The 19,314-nt window shown below is 35.1% G+C and overlaps 2 protein-coding genes and 1 long non-coding RNA gene across 7 annotated transcripts; all 3 read right to left on the bottom strand.

The window, feature by feature from the left end:
• Window positions 1-2,868: 2,868 nt before the first annotated feature.
• Window positions 2,869-5,699, bottom strand: LOC144561762 (choline-phosphate cytidylyltransferase 2-like). 2 transcript variants are annotated; one of them, XR_013513918.1, is made up of 5 exons: window positions 5,414-5,699; window positions 4,525-4,620; window positions 4,356-4,383; window positions 3,751-4,256; window positions 2,869-3,177 (listed from the first exon to the last, which is right to left on the bottom strand). XR_013513918.1 is itself a non-coding variant. In XM_078310859.1 (5 exons), exons 1-4 carry the CDS (start codon window positions 5,110-5,112, stop codon window positions 4,092-4,094), a joined length of 342 nt encoding a protein of 113 aa, XP_078166985.1. In that variant the 5' UTR covers window positions 5,113-5,149; the 3' UTR covers window positions 2,869-3,177; window positions 3,751-4,091. The 2 variants fall into 2 exon arrangements, 1 of the variants encoding a protein (XP_078166985.1); XM_078310859.1 differs by lacking the exon at window positions 5,414-5,699 and adding an exon at window positions 5,060-5,149.
• Window positions 5,700-7,107: 1,408 nt separating this feature from the next.
• Window positions 7,108-9,115, bottom strand: LOC144561775 (uncharacterized). Its single transcript, XR_013513919.1, has 3 exons — window positions 8,690-9,115; window positions 7,987-8,064; window positions 7,108-7,848 (listed from the first exon to the last, which is right to left on the bottom strand). It is a non-coding gene; the product is annotated as an uncharacterized LOC144561775 (long non-coding RNA).
• Window positions 9,116-11,176: 2,061 nt separating this feature from the next.
• Window positions 11,177-19,042, bottom strand: LOC144561673 (disease resistance protein RGA2-like). 4 transcript variants are annotated; one of them, XM_078310704.1, is made up of 10 exons: window positions 18,654-19,042; window positions 13,782-17,364; window positions 13,559-13,624; window positions 13,221-13,334; window positions 12,298-12,375; window positions 12,072-12,117; window positions 11,826-11,980; window positions 11,582-11,678; window positions 11,337-11,439; window positions 11,177-11,211 (listed from the first exon to the last, which is right to left on the bottom strand). In XM_078310704.1, exons 1-2 carry the CDS (start codon window positions 18,957-18,959, stop codon window positions 13,822-13,824), a joined length of 3,849 nt encoding a protein of 1,282 aa, XP_078166830.1. In that variant the 5' UTR covers window positions 18,960-19,042; the 3' UTR covers window positions 11,177-11,211; window positions 11,337-11,439; window positions 11,582-11,678; window positions 11,826-11,980; window positions 12,072-12,117; window positions 12,298-12,375; window positions 13,221-13,334; window positions 13,559-13,624; window positions 13,782-13,821. The 4 variants fall into 4 exon arrangements, with proteins under 4 accessions (XP_078166830.1, XP_078166838.1, XP_078166858.1 ...); XM_078310712.1 differs by having other exon boundaries at window positions 13,231-13,334; XM_078310732.1 differs by lacking the exon at window positions 11,826-11,980.
• Window positions 19,043-19,314: the final 272 nt, after the last annotated feature.

Here is a 19,314-nt window from a genome sequence, read left to right as displayed (position 1 = left end):
TCTGGACCGTTCATTCTATTCAATTGTACCTCAGGTACCTGGAGGCACGGACTCCCGGATGGAGCGGTGCTTCTAGTGCTGAGGTTGCTAAATGGGCTGTTTGTTGTTGGACTCCAGCGCAGCCCAATAAATGAAGGTAAATGTAAATGCTTGGCAATAAATGGGCTGCTGAGACTAATTCTACCTAATAAATAGCCATCTAGTGCTGCGCCGCAGCCCAAATAATTGTACCCATTTACAATTGTTTGTAATGCTCTTAGAGCTTCCAGTGCTGCTGCTGTTTATTGGACTAAAATATTTTTTTAAGTTGATTGTTGTCGTTGGTGTTGTATGTTTATTAATTTAAAATTCACATATATAAGTTCACATGAAAATTCATATACTGCATTTGAAAATATTGGTTCTCACAAATCAGAAATGCAGTGGGCTAATAAAAAAAAAAGAAAAATAATTGGTCCGTAGTTGAAACTGCGGACACTCAAATTTGATCAGGTTAAAAATTTTAATTTCAGAAAAATAATTTTTTTTTTTTTCAGATATGGCAAAAATAAAAGTTTCGGATTTGATTATTTACAACTTATTACAATATTAAATTTGGGGGGTGAACATGTGATAGTTTTCACGGGTTGAACCGTTCCTTGAAAATATCGGCCCAAAATATATAACAAGCCGACTCTCTAATATATTGTATCAGTCCAAAATAGCAACTTTACATTGAAGACCAACAAACTTTCACGATATTTGTGATGGAAAGTTGATATTATATATACCCAGTTCTTTATTTACGCTTTCCCTTGTGGGACTAGTCATTGAGCTCCGGCCGGACTCCGGAAGCCGGACCATGTTTTTTTTATTATATTATAAGTGGCTTATTTTAATATCTAAACTCACGCAACCGAAGTCACTTATATTAATTAATTTGTCTAAACTCACGCAATTAGTGTACATCAATTAGTAATTCCAACTCGGATTATAATTTTAGTTCCAACAAGTAATTAATTACTGAACATTATTAGCAACACGCTTATATCCACTCAGTAATTCCGACTCAAATTGTATTTTGAATTTTTGATCAATTAGTCAGAACAAGCTTGTATTAATTAATTTGTCTAAAATTATGCATCCCAAAAAATGGATATATAAGTATATTATATTATATAAGTGACTTAATTTAATGTAATTCTTTTGGTCTTGTCATTATTTTATGACAAAATATATTTTTTCTATTTTTTTTGTACAAAACAAGCTTATGTAGAAAAAATCCGAGTTTCCAATCCAATTCAGCTGATTCTAATCCCACGGTCAAGTGACCAATTCTGATTTTGATTTTTGCAAACTATGGAGGTGAACTTATACGCCAGAGGATTCCATGAAGACCAGTGTTATAAAAAATTACCATTTAAGCCAATTAATTGACCGATTAGTCGTGGACAAACGAATTTTTCCGACTAAAAGCTGGTTACAAAGCCTATTAATTGTTGCTCTTGGAAGCTTAGGCCATGCTATTAGACGCATGCTTGATCAAATTTTGAGTTTTAGATCCGGACCGTCCAATTTGATTTAGCACAAATATTAAAGAGATCTTGTGCATTCCAATTGACCCAGATTCTGAACGGACGGTCCGAATCTAAACTCAAATTAAATTTGAGTTAATTTTAGAGGATCCTGACGCCATGCTTTGACCGCAGATAGGAGAAAAGGAGGCCAATAATTTAGTTAACTTTGATTTGAAAGAAATGTGATTCTCTCAGTTAATAGCATGAATAATTACAAATATTAAAACAAAAACAAAACATAGATGAAGTAAAAAAAATGGAACAAGCAGCAAAAAAACAAACAAAATGCTTCATGAGTCATGACAAATTAATGTTAACAATGTAACTGGTAGAGATGAATAAATTGGAGTTGGAAAACATCGATCTGATAATACAGAGTTTGGGTAATATAACATCAGTGTTATTTTAGCATATATAACACTAACTCCAAAACTTATCGAATCGACTTCAAACAACTAATCCAAACCGTTCAAACCAATTTACTTTATGAGTGATGCGTTTACATGCAAATTTTTTATACTTTTGAGTTATTTTAGTATCAAATCAAGCGGTAAAAATATTAAAAAAATAAATGCATTAAAATTAACTTAAAAACTCACACATTTGACCGCTTGACTTGATACTAAATAAGTTTGAAAAGTTATAAATTTTGCATGTAAACGCATCACTCATAAAGTACATTGGTTTGAAAGGTTTGGATTAGTCGTTTGAAGTTGATTTGATAGATTTTAGAGTTGGTGTTATATATGCTAAAATAACACTGATGTTATATTAGCCAAACTCGATAATACATCAACATCACTAGTACAAAAAACCCATTCACCGACTGTTAAAATACCCCTACACCGACTGTTATAGCGACATCAGTAAAGCCGGTGCCAGTGAAGGTTACCTTTTACCGACGCTTGAAAAAGAGTCAGTGTTAAGCACAACACTGACTGTTTTTAGAGCGTCAGTGTTGGTGTTTAACACTGACGGTTTTTTAAGCGTCGGTGTTGAACACTAACACTGACGGTTTTTTAAGCGTCGGTGTTGGTGTTTAACACCGACGCTTAAAAAACCGTCAGTGTTGGCGTTCAACACCGACGCTTAAAAAACCGTCAGTGTTGGTATTCAACACCGACGCTTAAAAAACCGTCAGTGTTGGGTTCAACACTGACGCTTGAAAAAGAGTCGGTGTTGATGTTAAAAATGTCAGTATATATATATTAAAAACAGTCGTTATTAGCTTTATAACCGTCAGTGTTGATATAAAAATTTCGGCATGGTTCTGTTTATATTTGGGCTAGCCTCCATATTCTTGCTAGCCATATATTACTATTTAACATTTATTGATGTTAAACAATGTATCATACAAATAATTTAGACAACATAATATATTCATTCACCAAAAGACACACAACATAATAGATTCATTCACCAAAAAAAACCAAGCACACCTAACCTACACATCATTCTTAATCCCACCTAAGATAAAACAATATGGTACTGTATGTTATCTCAAAAAACTAAATGGTCCTCCACCAAAATTGAAGACAGAGAGAACCTGCAACTGTTTCTCTGCACATGCTCTATAGTTCAAGATGTCATCAATGTCACATTCTTTTCTTGCAGTGCATACCTAAACAAGTATTTAATAAAAGAAATGACAAGGACTATCTTGCATAATCTCAGACTGACAGAGCATTTGCTTATGAATTTTATCTTCAAAAACAGTGATTTTCACAATTAAAAGCTCTCTGTCATATCTAAAATGATGTAAATAAATTAAAAGGGACTTGTTAGCATAACAACCAGACTTACAACATGTGTACCAGTCAATGTCAGGTGTTGTACCAGTCAAAAGAACAAATGAACCAAGTGAGGCACTCAACTGGTACAAGAGATGCACAAAATGACCAGCATCAGAAAACTGAATAGAACAATCAGCTACAGGGACCAAATGACAAAATCAAGGATACAGTCAAATAAAGGACTTCAAAACACACAATTAGACCAAAAAATTTATATTTTTAGGATTTTCTAAGTATTTATTAAGCATTTTTAATTTTCACATTCTCAAAATACAAAAACTGCTTAATTACCAAATCTGCCCGTCTTTCAAGCACTGTTAAGTGCTGTTCTGCATTTCTAAAAATTCTAAAAATTGGCAAAACCACTTAAATAAAGTATGTGCAGTTATCAAATAAAGTACCTCATCTCCTGGGTTTCATATTCGGGTGAAGTCGCAAGGCTAAGTTTTTGTATGCCTTTATCTCTTACTATGTTGCTGTTCTCTCTACCCCTAAAATATGTTAATAAAAATAGCAATTAATTAGTAATTAATTCACCTAGAGTTATGATGCTATGTAAGTTCAACTGAATTTCAGCTAAAACAATTAAAAAAAATGCCCTTAAACTTTTTTAAAGCACTACAGGCCCTTAAACTTTTTTAAAGCACTAAAGGTACAAACGAAACGTACAGCCCTCAATTTTATCTACCCATTAAATAAAATTCATTTCACCATTAAGAAAGATAGAATCAAAGTTGATTATTTAACATGCCTTGACATAGCTGACACCTAAATCTTTTCTTGTATAACCACGTGCCAGATTTCGCATTATATATTGATTGTAATCCTTTAAGATTCTCATTATGAGATCTGATGTGGAAACCCCATCTGTCCTTTTAGTTTCCATGAATTTACCAATCTTCTTCACCTGTAAGAGAAGCCAAATTTTATTATTGTTAATAAAACTTGAAAATCACAAGTCATTTATTCATTACAATAAAAGAAAAGAGAGAGAGAGAGAGTATACAAATTCATAGACATCATTTCCAGCACCACTTACATCAGCATATCAAAGGAGGGCAAAATGAGAAACATGAAGCAAGTTAAAAAGATTTGATATATAAAATTATTATCTAATAAGAGATGTCTTATTATCTAACAAAAAAATGATAGCTATTAATGGAACATAAACATACGGGAGTGCATCATGAGCAACATAACAAATTTTATGCTTGTCAATGATCTCCTTTGTGACAACCCATGAAGCATCAGGAATTACCTCATCAACCCACCTAAAAAAACAAAAAGAAGAGAATTTAAAAGCAAGAAAAGCCTTTGTATATAACTCGAAAGTAAACCTCAATTAAGCGTCGATTGTTGAACATAAGCCTCAAATAAGTAATTGTTATCAACCAGAATGCAAATCAACTTTCTTTGGAAAATCATGACCAGCAAAAGTGACTGATTCTGACAAAGGGTTTCATCAAGCACTAAGCACTGATTATAGAGCGGGATTTTGTTCAATTTTGTTTGTTAAAACAGGGTGACATTGCTAACAAAAAGAAAAACGACAAGAAGATAACATTTTTTTATTTGTATTCTTGAATGAATTTATTTAATAGAAGAAGCCTCTTATGCTTGTGCTTTATTAGAATGTTGCTTACTAATTTCTCAATATGACAGTACAATATGGAATAACAGTGAACAAAAAATCAGTAAAGAGAACCATACTCATGGTATATGACCAAGAGGTAAACACCTGAAACAAGAAAATGAATAATCATGACATTAGCTACCCTTAGCAGAATGCAAAAGTAAATAAAAAAATGAAATCTGCATCCAAACCAGAAGTCCATTCTGCCCCCAAACAAATGGATAACAGTGGTAGACACACAAGAGAGACAAAATAAACTAAAAAGCAAAGCTCGTATCTTCAAGGATGCACAACAAACGGTAAACCACAGTGAATAATTTACCAGAATCAAGTCTATTAAGGTTAATTTCAGCCTAGGTAGATGGATTGACTTTTTAGGTTATGATTTAAAAAATGCTTTAGAAGTGGAAAAAGAAAGAAAACACACTCACGTTTGGCTTCGTGGCACTATTGATCAGAACTCAGAAGCATCAAGCTAGCAGCGTCGATGGGTGAAGAGGCACCAATGGGTGAAGAGGCGGAGGAGAGAATCGGTGAAGAGTGGAGGACGCGCTAGGATGGGAGGAGAGGCGCCGATGGGTGAAGAGGCGGAGGAGAGAGGCGATCTGATGGCGGAGGCGGCGACAGAGATAGTAGCCTAAGAGAAGGAGGAGGAGAATGGTCGGTGGAGAGGAGGAGATGATCGGTGGAGAGGAGGAGGAGAATGGGAGCGCGTCAGATCTAGTGCGGTATCACAAAAGAGGGATAGAGGAGGGCGGGGGAAATGAAAATTTTTGGACAAAAAAGAAGGGAAATGGCGCAAATTGACGGGGAAATAAAATTTTGAGAGCGGATGTAAATCACCGACGGGTATACAAAACTGTCAGCGTTGGATGTAAATCACCGACGGGTATACAAAACCGTCAGTGTTGGATGTAAATCACCGACGGGTATACAAAACCGTCAGTGTTGGATGTAAATCACCGACGGGTATACAAAACCGTCAGTGTTGGATGTAAATCACCGACGGCTATGCAAAACAGTCAGTGTTGAGTTGTAATACTGACTGTTTTTTTTTAAAACAGTCAGTGTTGGTTGCTAATACTGACTGTTTTAAAAAAAACAGTCAGTGTTGGATGTTAACACTGACTGTTTTTTATAGCCGTCGGTGATTTTTACTGCTGAATATAATATTGTTTGTGAGCTATACATATAAATCATTCTACATATAAGTGTACATATTGATAAATTTTATACTAAAAGATAATGTTAGAACATTTTTTTTGCATTATTAAATAATTTTGACAAATTAAATTATATAGTTGTGCATGCATGTTGTATCAAGGACTTGTGTCAAACATCAAAGACTATAGAACATCAACTCTTGTTGGATGAGATAATGAAGGAACAAAGACAAACGTCGTCCGTTGGTTGATCGGAACCGTTCAGATCAAAGAGTGTTCCATTAAATTCATTGTCGGTGAGTTTGATCTAATTTGATGTTCATTTACACATCCATCCAAGCAACGGAATATAACGAGATCGTAAGGCTATAAACATTACACATTGGATTGAAGCTTACAATTGTTGGAACTCCAATTATTTTTTGTTTTTAAGGTTCCTGGTACTAACATGATCATTTAAAAATAAATTAGGAATTATTTGATTGCAGATCACCCGTTGATTATTCATAAGAAAATGAACGGTCCACAGTTATTAGCTCAATTTGTTTGAACAAATATTGATGAAATTATATAAAATTGATAATTACAAACATTATTTGGTCACAAGTTATGTATAAAAGTAGGAAATATTTTTTTTTGGAATTTATTCATATTATTTGCTGTACAAAAATCATAAATTTCATCATCTGCTGATATGAATCGTTTGATGGGTGATGATGGGTGATGAAGGGTCATAATTACCAATAGATGTCTCCATTAATTTTGAATCATACAACCCCGATCTCCATTGGTGCAATTGATTTGTAATTGCAAACTAGTCAAGTGCCCACACGATGCAGTGGGAATTGATATTATTAAATCACAATAATTAATCTCAAGTAATTATAATCTCATAAATCAATAATTGTATCCCATTACATATAAATCATGACAGACCTTGTAAACATTCATAAGATTTTTTTTTTTTTCATTCAAATGACCATAGGCTTGCATCCATTTTGAATATATATATTTGATTCTAAATATAAAAGATCCGCTAAAATTCATTTAAAGGCTATCGTAATCCTTAAACAGCAGGTATGTAAACCCCTCATAATTCCAAAATTTGTTGTCCATGTAGAAGCAACACACTGATATCTTTGTTCTCAACACCTTCGAGATAGCCTCTCTAAATAATATTGCATACCCGAAACACATTTTTTTTTTGGTAAAAAAGGATTATAAATTAGTAGTGATATAGTCATTTTACCAGCTATTACAACTCAAAACAAAGAAACTCATCCCCTAAGTACCAAGAAAAAAAAAAATTAAAAGAACATCTATGTCAATGCAAACAACACCAAGAGCGATCTCACCTTTGGTGTGATAAATTATAATCAGGATCAATTTATTAAAAGTGTCAATGCTAAATTGCAATTAACAACTCTCACCTTTGGTGTTCTACATGAATTGACAAGCATTTGTTATAAGAGCTGATGATATAAAATCAGCATATTAATTTCATTATTGACTTAAATTGACTTAAAAACCAACAAGTACCTCTAAATTCTGGTAAAATTTTATATAAAAAAAAATTATGCCAGTACGTCAATCTGATAAGGGCATCAATGTGGCTGTACCACCTAGCAACATTGACATACTAGTAAGAGGGAGCCGAGTTCAGAATTGCATAAACAGCAAGGTCATCCTTGGAAGCTTGGTACCTAATTTAACAATTCAACAAGCAGAAATCACAAAGTCAATGCCAAAATTTTATTGTACCATTAATTCACATAAACTGTAAACCTCAAAAAATTAAAATTTATTATTATTTCACAATGTGTCAAAGCAGAAGGTCAAACCTGTTCAAGGATCTTTGGATCCCGCTCACCACCCTCTTCTAGAAGGTCAGCAATGGATTCTGTGAGCCATGCCAATTTCTGCCTCAAGTACAATAAAAAAGATAGAATACAAAATTATATAACGTAGAATTCTAAAAATGACCATCTATTAGAGTGAATATGGTGGAATAATATCTGAACAATTGAAACTTATTTTCATATTTAATGGCTGGTACTGAATGAAATACCGAAATAACCTACGACAACCTATCTGAAAAATGAATAATCATGATTACAGTGGCCAATTTTCTTAACAAAAAAATACATTGATTATAGTGGCCAATTTTCTTAACTAGCACTCTCAGTCCCTCACTATATTATAGTGGCCAATTTAGGTTGATTCCTAGAAAATTTGACAGATTTTTGGGTTGAACTAAAATCCAGCAAAAGGGACAGTAAAAGGGACAGTAAAAGCACTCTCAGTCCCTCTCAAGTTAAGCCATTGACTTCTAAAAGACAGGGACAGTAAAAGGGACAGTATGCCTGTAACAGTGAAGGCAAATCGCAAACCCCAGTAGCCGTACCAGTGGCTAGAAGAAAACAGTACCCATGACCCAATGAAACCAGTACCAGTATCCAAAGGGAAAAATGGGAAATCAGACCAAATTAGTGTTTGTAATTACTTTCTTGTCCCCACGCCCTGTCAATTAATGAAATTAATTACCTTGAGAAGCTCAGAGTTAACGTGTAGTTGAATATCGGTTGAAGAGCACAACTGCATGCTTAGTACTCATGTATCCAGAGGTGAGGCGGGATAGGGCCTAGTATGTGCTCGGGGAGAGGGAGGCTGTGGCAGGGTAGGGCTTGTGCTCGGGGCGAGGGAGGTTGAGGCGGGGTAGGGTTTGAGCTCGGGGCGAGGGAGGTTGAGGCGGGGTAGGGTTTGAGCTTGGGGCGAGGGAGGCTGAGGCGGGGGAGAGACAGCAAGGCGGAGAGCAAGGCGAAGAGCAAGGCGGAGAGCAAGGGAAGCTGAAGCTTAGGCGGAGTTCCTTACCGTTTCTTGAGAAGCTGAGGCGGAGAGCAAAGAAGCTGGAAATTTAGAGTTGTATATATGCTTCGGCGTTTTTAGAATGAAAATCAATAGGTTGTACATGTGCTTCGCGGCTGATCGAAATTTTGAGTTACAAACCCGCGAAATGAAATTTACAGTGCGGCTCATCAAAAATCACCGACGGCTCCACAAGAGTCAGTGTTGGCAAAAATCACCGACGGTTCCGAAAATTAAAAACAAAACAGTCAGTGTTAGTACTCAACACTGACTGTTTTTATAAACCGTCGGTGTTGAGTACCAACACTGACTGTTTTCATAAACCGTCAGTGTTGAGTACCAACACTGACTGTTTTTAAAGCATCAGTATTGGTACTCAACACTGGCGCTTGAAAAACAGTCAGTGTTGGTGTGCAACACTGACTGTTTTTTGAAAAACAGTCACTGTTGAGTACCAACACTGACTGTTTATAAAGCGTCAGTGTTGAAGAACAACGCTGACTGTTATTTAATAAAAGAGTCAGTGTAGTATGAGCAACACTGATGCTTTGCTTAAAACAGTCAGTGATTAAGGGTCGGTGAAGGGGTTTTTTGTACTAGTGCATTCAGTTCTTTTCTAGTACTTTAAAACAAGTTCTTTTCCAAAGGAACTAAGTTTGCTGTTCCTACATGGCAAACAAGATCCATTTTAAGTTTGATAAGGATACTAAATTTCAACAAAACAAAACCAAGCTCCAAATCCTACAGAGAATCTATTATACTCGATTTACATAAACTCTCACTAACAACAACACTACTACTACTACTACTAATTTTACTTCTTTGCCGAATGGCCAGTCTTTCTCTTATATGCTTGGTGCGGGTCCACATCCACTTGAACCTCATCTCGCAACCTTTCCAAGGGCACTCTAACGGCCGCTCATCTACGTGCACATTTTGGTGACTCCTCATGTATTTATGTGAGAATAATATCTTACCGGATCCCTCTTCAGGACATATATCCCTTTTGTGCAATCCTTTGTGTGTAATTCTATGTACATTAGTATCAGACTTAACCTGTTTGGCCAGTTATTTGAGAGAGGGTAAGATAGAAAGAACACAGCACATTAGATAACATGTTATCGGCCAAACACAGAGAGTACAAGAGGCGGCATCAGAAAATAGAACTTTGTTTAGGTGTGAATGGAAAAACTATTAAAAACAGCTAGCGAGATAATTAAATTGATTGTTTTATTGATGTATTGATCATAAATTTACAATACATATCTACATCACAGCTATAGATACATCATATAAGGCTTTACTAGCCTTTAAGGATAATGCCATAATGCTAAAAATAAAAAAAAGAGAATATAATTAATGGATCTATTAGCCTAAGTAACTAGCTGTTTGCCAGTTGCTTTAATGGAAAAGAAAAAGAGCAACAGTACACGAACCAGTTTGTTTATCAGAAAAGAAAAGGAAAGCAAAGAAAATAGCTAAGGGTATAATTTGCAAAAATACAGAGTCTGGATTATGCTAAGTGTACCCAAATGTATTATTTCCAACAAAAACTGATGCAACCCGATTCTTATTTAGCCTTCAGAAATGAGTTTGAAAACACAAATTGTTCTTGCTCCATCTCTTGGTTGTCCCAATTAAAAACTTCAGACAAATCATCATTTGACAATTGACACAAAGTCAGGCTTCCCAGAATTATCCAAATCACTATGGGAGGTTTTGAAACTTTCTTCTGTTTCGTCTCTTTCTTCTTTCATTCTCGAGTGAGCAGCATTATGTTAATATGAAACACTGCACACTGACAAAATTCATAACAACATCACAGAAAAAGTGATCAAGCAAACACAGAGATTTTAACGTGGTATCGCCTATAGCGCACTCCACGGTACACACACACCCACCCAATATTTTATTTCATCTCAAAGAAATTCAGTTACAACTCACACAACACAGAAAAATTCTCTCTTATTTTTTTTTCTTAGAGAAAGAGAGCTTACATGCCCCATTAGAGGTAGCACATCCTGTACATGTACAAAATCAGAAAAGATTCTCCAGCTAACTATTTTTGGTAGAAATTAAACACCATCCAATAATAGAGAAATCAACCAATTCTGTAGATTCCACCAGGGGCGCATACATGTCTTGATTCATCTTCAAGAAATATTTGGCCTGATCCACTTCCTCGATTTACTCCTGTAGATCTGGTGTGGCACCAACTACACGTGTCAGTTTGTAGTTCCAACACACACAGATCAGAGATCATGTGCATATGGTGCCACAAATATTATACGATTGAAAAACAAGTTTTAGAGAATTAGAGATTCACCTGAGAGTGAGACGAGGACTCTGATTCTTCTCGTGCAACTTTATCTACTTGGATCTCCAAAATCTCTATAACAACCTTCTCAAATTGTGATTTATCTACAATTCTACATCGAAAAAAATACAGTCAGCACTTTGGTTTATATTTTATGAAATTCTTGTATCACTTCAATACCATCCTATGATGAACAGTCAAACAAGTTTGAGAATTGGAGAAATCTATGTTATAAAAAAAGAATAAGAGTTAACCAATGAGGTGATGAATGATGGCATCACACACACGTGTTGGATGTCTCTCATCCTCACTCTTGAATTTTAATTTTAACTGGTGTCTTGTTCGTAACCCCTATAACATAAATGACAAAAAAAAAATTAGAAACAGTCAATCTATACAAAGAACTAGCAATGAAAAGGGAGATAAGCAGATCTTCTGAGATGCTTTGACTAATTATTTTGTTGTTTGATACTCCTCAGACATATTTTAGTAAATAACCTTGTAGGACAACTAAATTTCAAATCGGGTCGACCAGCTTGAGGACGATCGGTTCATATAGGTGTGGCAGTTTACATTATTTATCTGTCGGTTTCAACGTCTCCTGTGGGTTGGGGACATGACTGCTGTTTTCTTCTTCATCCTGCTCTCTCGTTCTGGGACAGCAAGAGTAAGCAACCAGAGAAAAATACAACTTAAAAATTTAATCAGATTAATAAGAAAATCGAGAAAATGGATTGCAAATACCTTGAATCACTATTGGAGTTCCTTGAGGCTGCCTCTTTGTCTTGTGCTAGTTAAAACACAAAACAAAAATATTACCAAGGCCCCACACAAATTTCTCAAAAGCCGATATAAATTAAGTAAAACTGAAGGAAGAAATGAGGAAGATAACTGTTTGAAATTGTGATGAAATTGAAAGAAATTAAATTTGCATTGATTATATAATTTCTCATAAGTTTACAATACATACCAAAGTTCTATTATAATGGATATAAGGCTCAAGAGCCATTAGAAAGAGCATTTAGCCGTTGGAAGAAGCATTCCTTTTCTGGTCAACATCAAAGCGGAAAAGAAAATTCAAACTCTTGGTAAGAACAAAATCAGATAAATAAACAACTAAAACTAGTGGGAACATATGGGGTTATATTTCATTAGGGCTACCAAATCGCTCATGCCCAGTAAATCGAAAGAAAAATACTGTTAAGATTTGAGAAATGAAGAATAACTTTTATTGATTTGTTATGATCTATTACATGAACATTACATGGATATTTATAGTCCAATTCTATTGTCGCCATTTGTTGCTTTCGTAAAATGCTAGATTTTGTATATGTCTAATTACAACAATTAAGCTAGGTATATAATTAAGTTCTAGCAGCTATATTTTGGATGTTAGCTAGCTAAATTCCTTCATAAAAAGAGGTGGGTTCCAATGACTCATGCCTTTCATACCTTATCACACCTCATATTTTATATTTTCATTTTTAAAGTCTAAATTGTCGATCCGAACTGTTCAATATGATATCCATACTAAAATATGATTGGAGATGAAATTTTATAATTTTTGAATTTTTTTACTATTTTTTAAGATGGGTAGAAAATCACTATTTTTTGAACGGCCCCAAAAGAGTGATTTTGCACATATCTTAAAAATAGGTAAAAAATCACTGTTTTTTGAACGGTCCAAAAACAGTGATTTTGTACATATCTTAAAAAATAGTAAAAAATTTCAAAAAATTATAAAATTTCATTCCTAGGCATACTTTAGTATAAATATCATATTGAGCGGTTCGGATCAATATTTTGGAATTTGAAAACGAAGATATAAAATATGAGGTATGATGACGTATCAAAAAATGAGGTATTGGATCCCTTCTCATAAAGAAAATATACCTTTCCCTACCGGATTCAATGGGGCTTCACTTTTTTCTGAGGCAACCCCTCTTCAGCATTTGCATCAGCATCGGTACTGCCTCAGTTTTTTGTTGGTTTTTGCCATCGTATATACTATATAAATTCAATTTGTCATATTCATAAAACATTAATGTACTGAAAGCATAAGAAAAAAGGAGAGGCCAATAGATTATATTAAATAATTTTGAGTTAAATTAGTGTTTTTGCATTTAGGACTCAAACTAAAACCTCGTGCATTTTGATTTATTCATAACAAGTAAACAAAAGCATGCTCGAATTAGAAATTTAGCAGTAAAAAACTCCGATCAAGTACCTACCTAATTCTAATGTTATTGCTGAACAGGTCATCCTTTGAGAATTTTTCCAAAGATTTAATGTTATTCCTGAAAAAGTTATGTAAACAAAAATGATGTTTAGTCAAATATCATGCAAAGAATAGAGAAAAATAAAAACAAATAAATGGAAAAAAAAAAAAACGAAAAAGGGAGCAAAAAGAAAGAAAGAAACAAACAAACAAAACAGAGAGAAAAGAGCTATTACCTACTGCAAGAAGGGGACAAAGGTTGGAGCCCTTCTGAAATCATTCAATCACTCTATGTGGTATGCATTGAATCTTGTGCCAGTCTGCACCATTTGGTTGACACCTTTCCCTTAACACTGGACAACCTCTTATTCTAATCCTTTGGACTGATCCTGGCAGTTCTGGCAACCTTGATATTTCGGGACAGTTTTCAAAATGTATAAAATTGAGCGTAGAGAAGTCACTCAAAGTTATTCGTAGGTACTGTGTTTTGCAAACGAAAAATGAAAGAGTCTTGATAGATTGAAGGTGATCAGATTTTTCAAATGAAATTTCTTCTTCTTCGCAATATTCTATATGCAAAACTTGCGGAGCAAAAAAATCTTGGGATGATAAAAGTTTGTTCAACATCGCCAAGCTACTGATAGATAGTAGTTCTCGGCAACCTTGCCAAGACTCCAGAACAGATTCTACAGAAAGATCTGGAAGTTGAAGTAACACAAGCTTATTAATAAAAGGACGAGATTCTAAGCCCTGAATGACTCTAAGTCCGTGACATTTATAAAGCGCCAATGATTTAAGTGAGGTTAGCTGCTGAATTGATAAGGATCCTTTCAATTCGCAATTGTTAATTACAACATCCTGGAGGAATGGAAAATTGCTGTTTAAAATAGCCTGAGGAACTACACAACATACAATTTTAAGGGACTGCAGAGTGGGGGGCAGCGGTGAATTGTCACTGACTGTTGGAACAAATTGCTTGAACTTGTCCAATTGTTGCAAATACATTCTAAACATGTCGACACACCAACACCCCTCTACCCAAAAGTGCTGGAGATGAGGGATTGCATGCAGACCACCGAGTGATCTTAGATACCAACATCTTTTTATCTCTACTACTCGGAGGCTCTGTAGAGATTCTAAGACTTGTATTGGTGGAAGTTTGGTTATTGTCATGATGCCTGATAGGTATAGTTCCTCAAGAGTTACCATTTCTCTCAGGCAATCCGACAATGCTCCATCAGATATACAACAATAGCCAAGATGAAGGATGCGAAGCATGGAGGGTAATTTCAATTTATTTGCTCGAGTGTTGCTTCTGAAAATAAAGTTCATCCGTTCCACATGACAAGTCCACCAAGCTCTATTTACATTTCGGGAGTGCTCCCATGCATTATCCTGTACAGCGCTTTCCAAAATTTGAAGCTCCTTTCCATAGTTTTCTACTGAGATCGTTTGCTTAAAGCTTTTAAGTTCATGATCAAGTGTATGTGTATTACCATCAAGAGAAAATTTCAGAAATCCACTTTCCATTATGCTCTGGTTTTCATTTACTCGCAACTCATTCTCACATATTAAAATCAAACACGGACATTTAATGATCGATAACGTAGCAAGGCATTCTGGAAAAGTAGATAATTCTCTCAAAGCCCCTAAATTTTCAAGAACGATTTCAGAGCAATGACGGTATTGATGAAAATTTGGAGGAAGAATTGTCAGAGCATTACAATTGTAAAATCTGACACCTTTTGCATTATCTATAAAGAAACCTTCCTGCAGCCAGGTTGGATATGTCGATCCCCTATACCCATCAATTCTAAGCCACTCTAGGTTTGTTGGAGGTTGTAGGGCCTCAATAACCTCTATTTCTAAGTCATTAATTTCAGCTGACTCAGCCCACACCAACTCCAGCTTTTTAAGTTTGGGTTTTTCAATTAGCCTCGCCTGAATAGCTTCTTCTTTATCTCTAACATTCTCTAGATTTACTATTTTTAGAGAGCCACCAATCTCCTTCAAACATCCCAGTTGTTGTAGCTCGTATCCTTCCTCTTTTCTCACATGGAATTCATCCAAACTTTGGAGTGAAGTTAATTTGCCCAGGTAAGGTACTGGAGGTAAGGTATTGACCTTATTATAATCACTATCATACAGCACAATGTGTCGCAACTTGATCAAGTTACACAATTTTGTTGGAAGAGTCTTTACACATGAGGGTAAAAGTAGAAACTGAAGATGATAGAGCTGCAATATTGAATCTGGCAACTCCTCAATTGAACTATGCCATATATCTAGCAAGCGTAAGTTCCTAACATCTCCTAGACCTCTTGGCAGTGTTTTATAGCCCCTGGACCATACTTCTAATACCCTCAAGTTTGTAAATTTTTCTTTAGATATCTTGGGAAATATTTCACTAATATCATCAATAAATGGATTACCCAAAATAAGGGTACGCAAGTTACTTAAACTACATATACTAGATAGTTTCTCTTTCAGAATTTCATTGTTAACTCTGATATATACATGCTGCACAGTTGAAGGAATTTCTCTCCAAACATTTGTTACCCTAAAGCAATCTCCAACAGAGAGGTTTTCTGCAAGATCGTGAAAGAGATCATGCATGGTATACCATTTATGAGTCTCATCCACCGGGTGAAAAATAGAGTTTGCCACCATTATTTCAAAGTATTCCAAACCTATATCTTCAACATTTCTATTATCATCTGAGGGCTGGATAAAATCAAGTGCCACCCAATAAGGCACTACATCATAAAATCTTGTACCTTTGGGAAAAACACTATAAAATAAGAAGCATCGTTGTAATTGCACATCGAAGCAATGAAAGCTCCACATCAAAATCTCTCTAGTGTCGCTCAAGTTGACATTTTCTAGAGTAGCTCGCCAAAACGAGATATCTGGCTGTTTATGCAGCTGGTTACCAACAACTTTTGCTGCCAAAGGCGATCTACTCATTTTTTTGGCAATATGGTCCACAATATCACTCAAATCATTCTTTAATTGGGCATTATTGATTTGCAAACGATCAATTGAATGATATCTCAAAAGTGATATGAAATCATCAAGTGCTAAATCTCTCAACTCAGTAGGTTTGCTAGGTTGTAATGCATTAGGAAACGAACATAATGAGCGACTAGTTACCAAAATTTTACATTTTGCTCCTCGAATAGCAAATGGTTTTAAGAGCTCATCCCATTGATCTTTTCCTATTTTTTTATCATACCAAACATCATCTAGTACGAGGATGATATTGTCAGATTCAGGTAATATTTCTAGGAGTTTGTTTTGTAGGACACTTAAATTGTGTAAATTGTGTATATGAGGGCATTCCCCTCCTGAGACACACTCAATCATTTGCTTTGTGCACTCAGTGATATCTAAGTTTTGGGATATGCAGATCCAAATTTTGATAGGAAAGTGTTTCTTTACCCTTGGATCATTATAAATATACTGTGCAAGTGTAGTCTTGCCAGCTCCACCCATGCCGGTTATTGCAATAACTGAGCAACGATCTCCATCATGATCTCCATCATCCAACAGAAATTTAATTATATGGTCACGTTCTCCATCACGACCAAAAACTTTGTGAGCAAGGAGAAAAGTGGTGATAGGACGGTTATTACCAACTATTACAGAATTGTTTCCCAGTAAATCACGCAAATCCTTGGCTTCTGCTGCAATTTCCTTGAGCTTGTTCAGTCGATTCAACAACTTTCTCTTTTGAGAAGACAACAGAGAAGCCTTTTTTGCCACCTGGGCGGCGAATTTCGCAAGAGGTTTGATAATGGGTTTAGAGGAGAGACGTATCTGTTGAAATTAATGTTTTAGTTTGAGAAATAATAAACTAATTAATTGGTCAATTAGTCAAATGTTTGAGTTAATATATTTTGGGTTTTCTAAATATATTAAATGTTCATGGTTTCTAGGGTCATGTTGGAATGTGCAATTCTTGTATTTGATAATTGTGTCATGATTAATGTTATTTATGTTCTAGGATATGTAAAAGGCATCATGTAGCCTATAAATAGATGAGTTATCATTTGTAATATGTAAGGGCGTGTTTGGTTGTCACGGGATTATACGGGATGGGATTTGACGGGATGAGAAATCACTTTTGAAAAAGTGGGAATCCATAGATAATAGTATGCATGGGATTAATTATAGAAATGTGTTAATATGAGTTTTCGGTTATATCGTAGGATTAGTTGTGGGAAATCATGCTTTATTTTAAAAATATGTATTTCTATTTAAATTATGTATTTAAAATAAGAAAAAATAATTGTACAAAAATAATTATGTTATTTGTAATTTCAATATATAGAGGATCAATAAGCATGTAATTTGTACCCAAAAAAATTTTGTAATTTGTAATTTCTATAATTATGTAATTATGTACAACCGTATTCAAACCATTGATTTGAACAAATAATTATGCACAAAAACAATTACGTACAAATAATAATTATGTACAAAAAAATTTTATACATAGATGATCATAAGCATGTAATTTGTAAAAAAAAGGTGTAATTTGTATTTCTATAATTATGTAATTATGTACAACACCATTTGATTTGTACAAAGAATTTATAAATAATTTGTATATGTAAAAGAAAAACAAAACCTGGTCCGGACACTAGCTATGTGATTTGTCATACAATTGAAATAGAATTTAGTACAAGCTCCTTTTTGTTGTGTGTGTGAGAGAGAGAAAAGTAAAGTGGCAGACACTGAGTACAGAAAAAGTGTGAGGAGAGGAAAGGATGGAAAAAAAATATTCACTTTGAGCTAACAGAATTTTTCCCAACAGAAATGAACAGAAATGAACTAAGATGGAAACGGTTCGAGAAAAAAAAAGTGGAAACTCATTCGGAAGAAACGGGCCATCCGAAAGCAGTTGGGAAAAAAGTAAAAAATTGAGCCAAATTCGACTTAATTCCCATGAAATTGTGATCATCCGAACAGGCACCAAGGAAGTTGAAAAATATCAATATAGTATGAAAATTTTTGCTACTCTTCTTCTCTTTACTATTTCATCATTTCACTGAATATATAATATAAAACAAAATAACAAAAGGTCATAAATAGGTCAACAGTACCAATAGCTTCTTGTCCTTTCCTTTGGCCTTGCGTTTGAGATGCTTGTACTCGAGTTCATGGAGGATAGCCTCGGCGTCAAAGTAAGCATTCTTCAGACGGGCCAGCCACCTGGTGAGCTTGGCATTATGGGGGCTGTGTTGCGCTGCTGCAATGGTGAGCTCGAACTGCGGCAGGAGAACCGTCTCCAAATCTTCGAGGCCTTTGGCGATGTCGCTTCCTAGGTAGGAGATGCTCTTGTTGACGAGATCTTTCACAATAGGGGACACGACCCACCCAAGCCCGGCCAGTGCTATTTTTTCTACCATCTTCTGAAAGAAAGTGGGTCTGTGTGGATTCTACTTTTTTTCTGATTTCAGTAATTGGAGAGAGAAAGGGAGAAGTTTACTGATAATTTTGTGCATTATCAAAGATTAGCTAGCTGCATATTTTATATATGTAGGGAAGGACATTGACATCGACGACTTTTAATATTGTCAATGAACGACTCTGAATTAATCTAACAATGTTGGCGGATGTAGCTTTTATGGTTTTACCAGACATTTAGGGAAATAAATCTGCTGCAATTCCAAAAAATCACAGGACCCTGCGACTCCATATTCACTCCTTCATCTCTTTTGAGATCCGCACAGAAAAACAATTATTCTTGAAATTCGTGCATTC

Source organism: Carex rostrata, chromosome 1 (assembly GCF_964058835.1).
Source record: "Carex rostrata chromosome 1, lpCarRost1.2, whole genome shotgun sequence".
Classification (NCBI taxonomy): domain Eukaryota; kingdom Viridiplantae; phylum Streptophyta; class Magnoliopsida; order Poales; family Cyperaceae; genus Carex; species Carex rostrata.
This window is presented reverse-complemented; position numbering and strand designations above follow the sequence as displayed.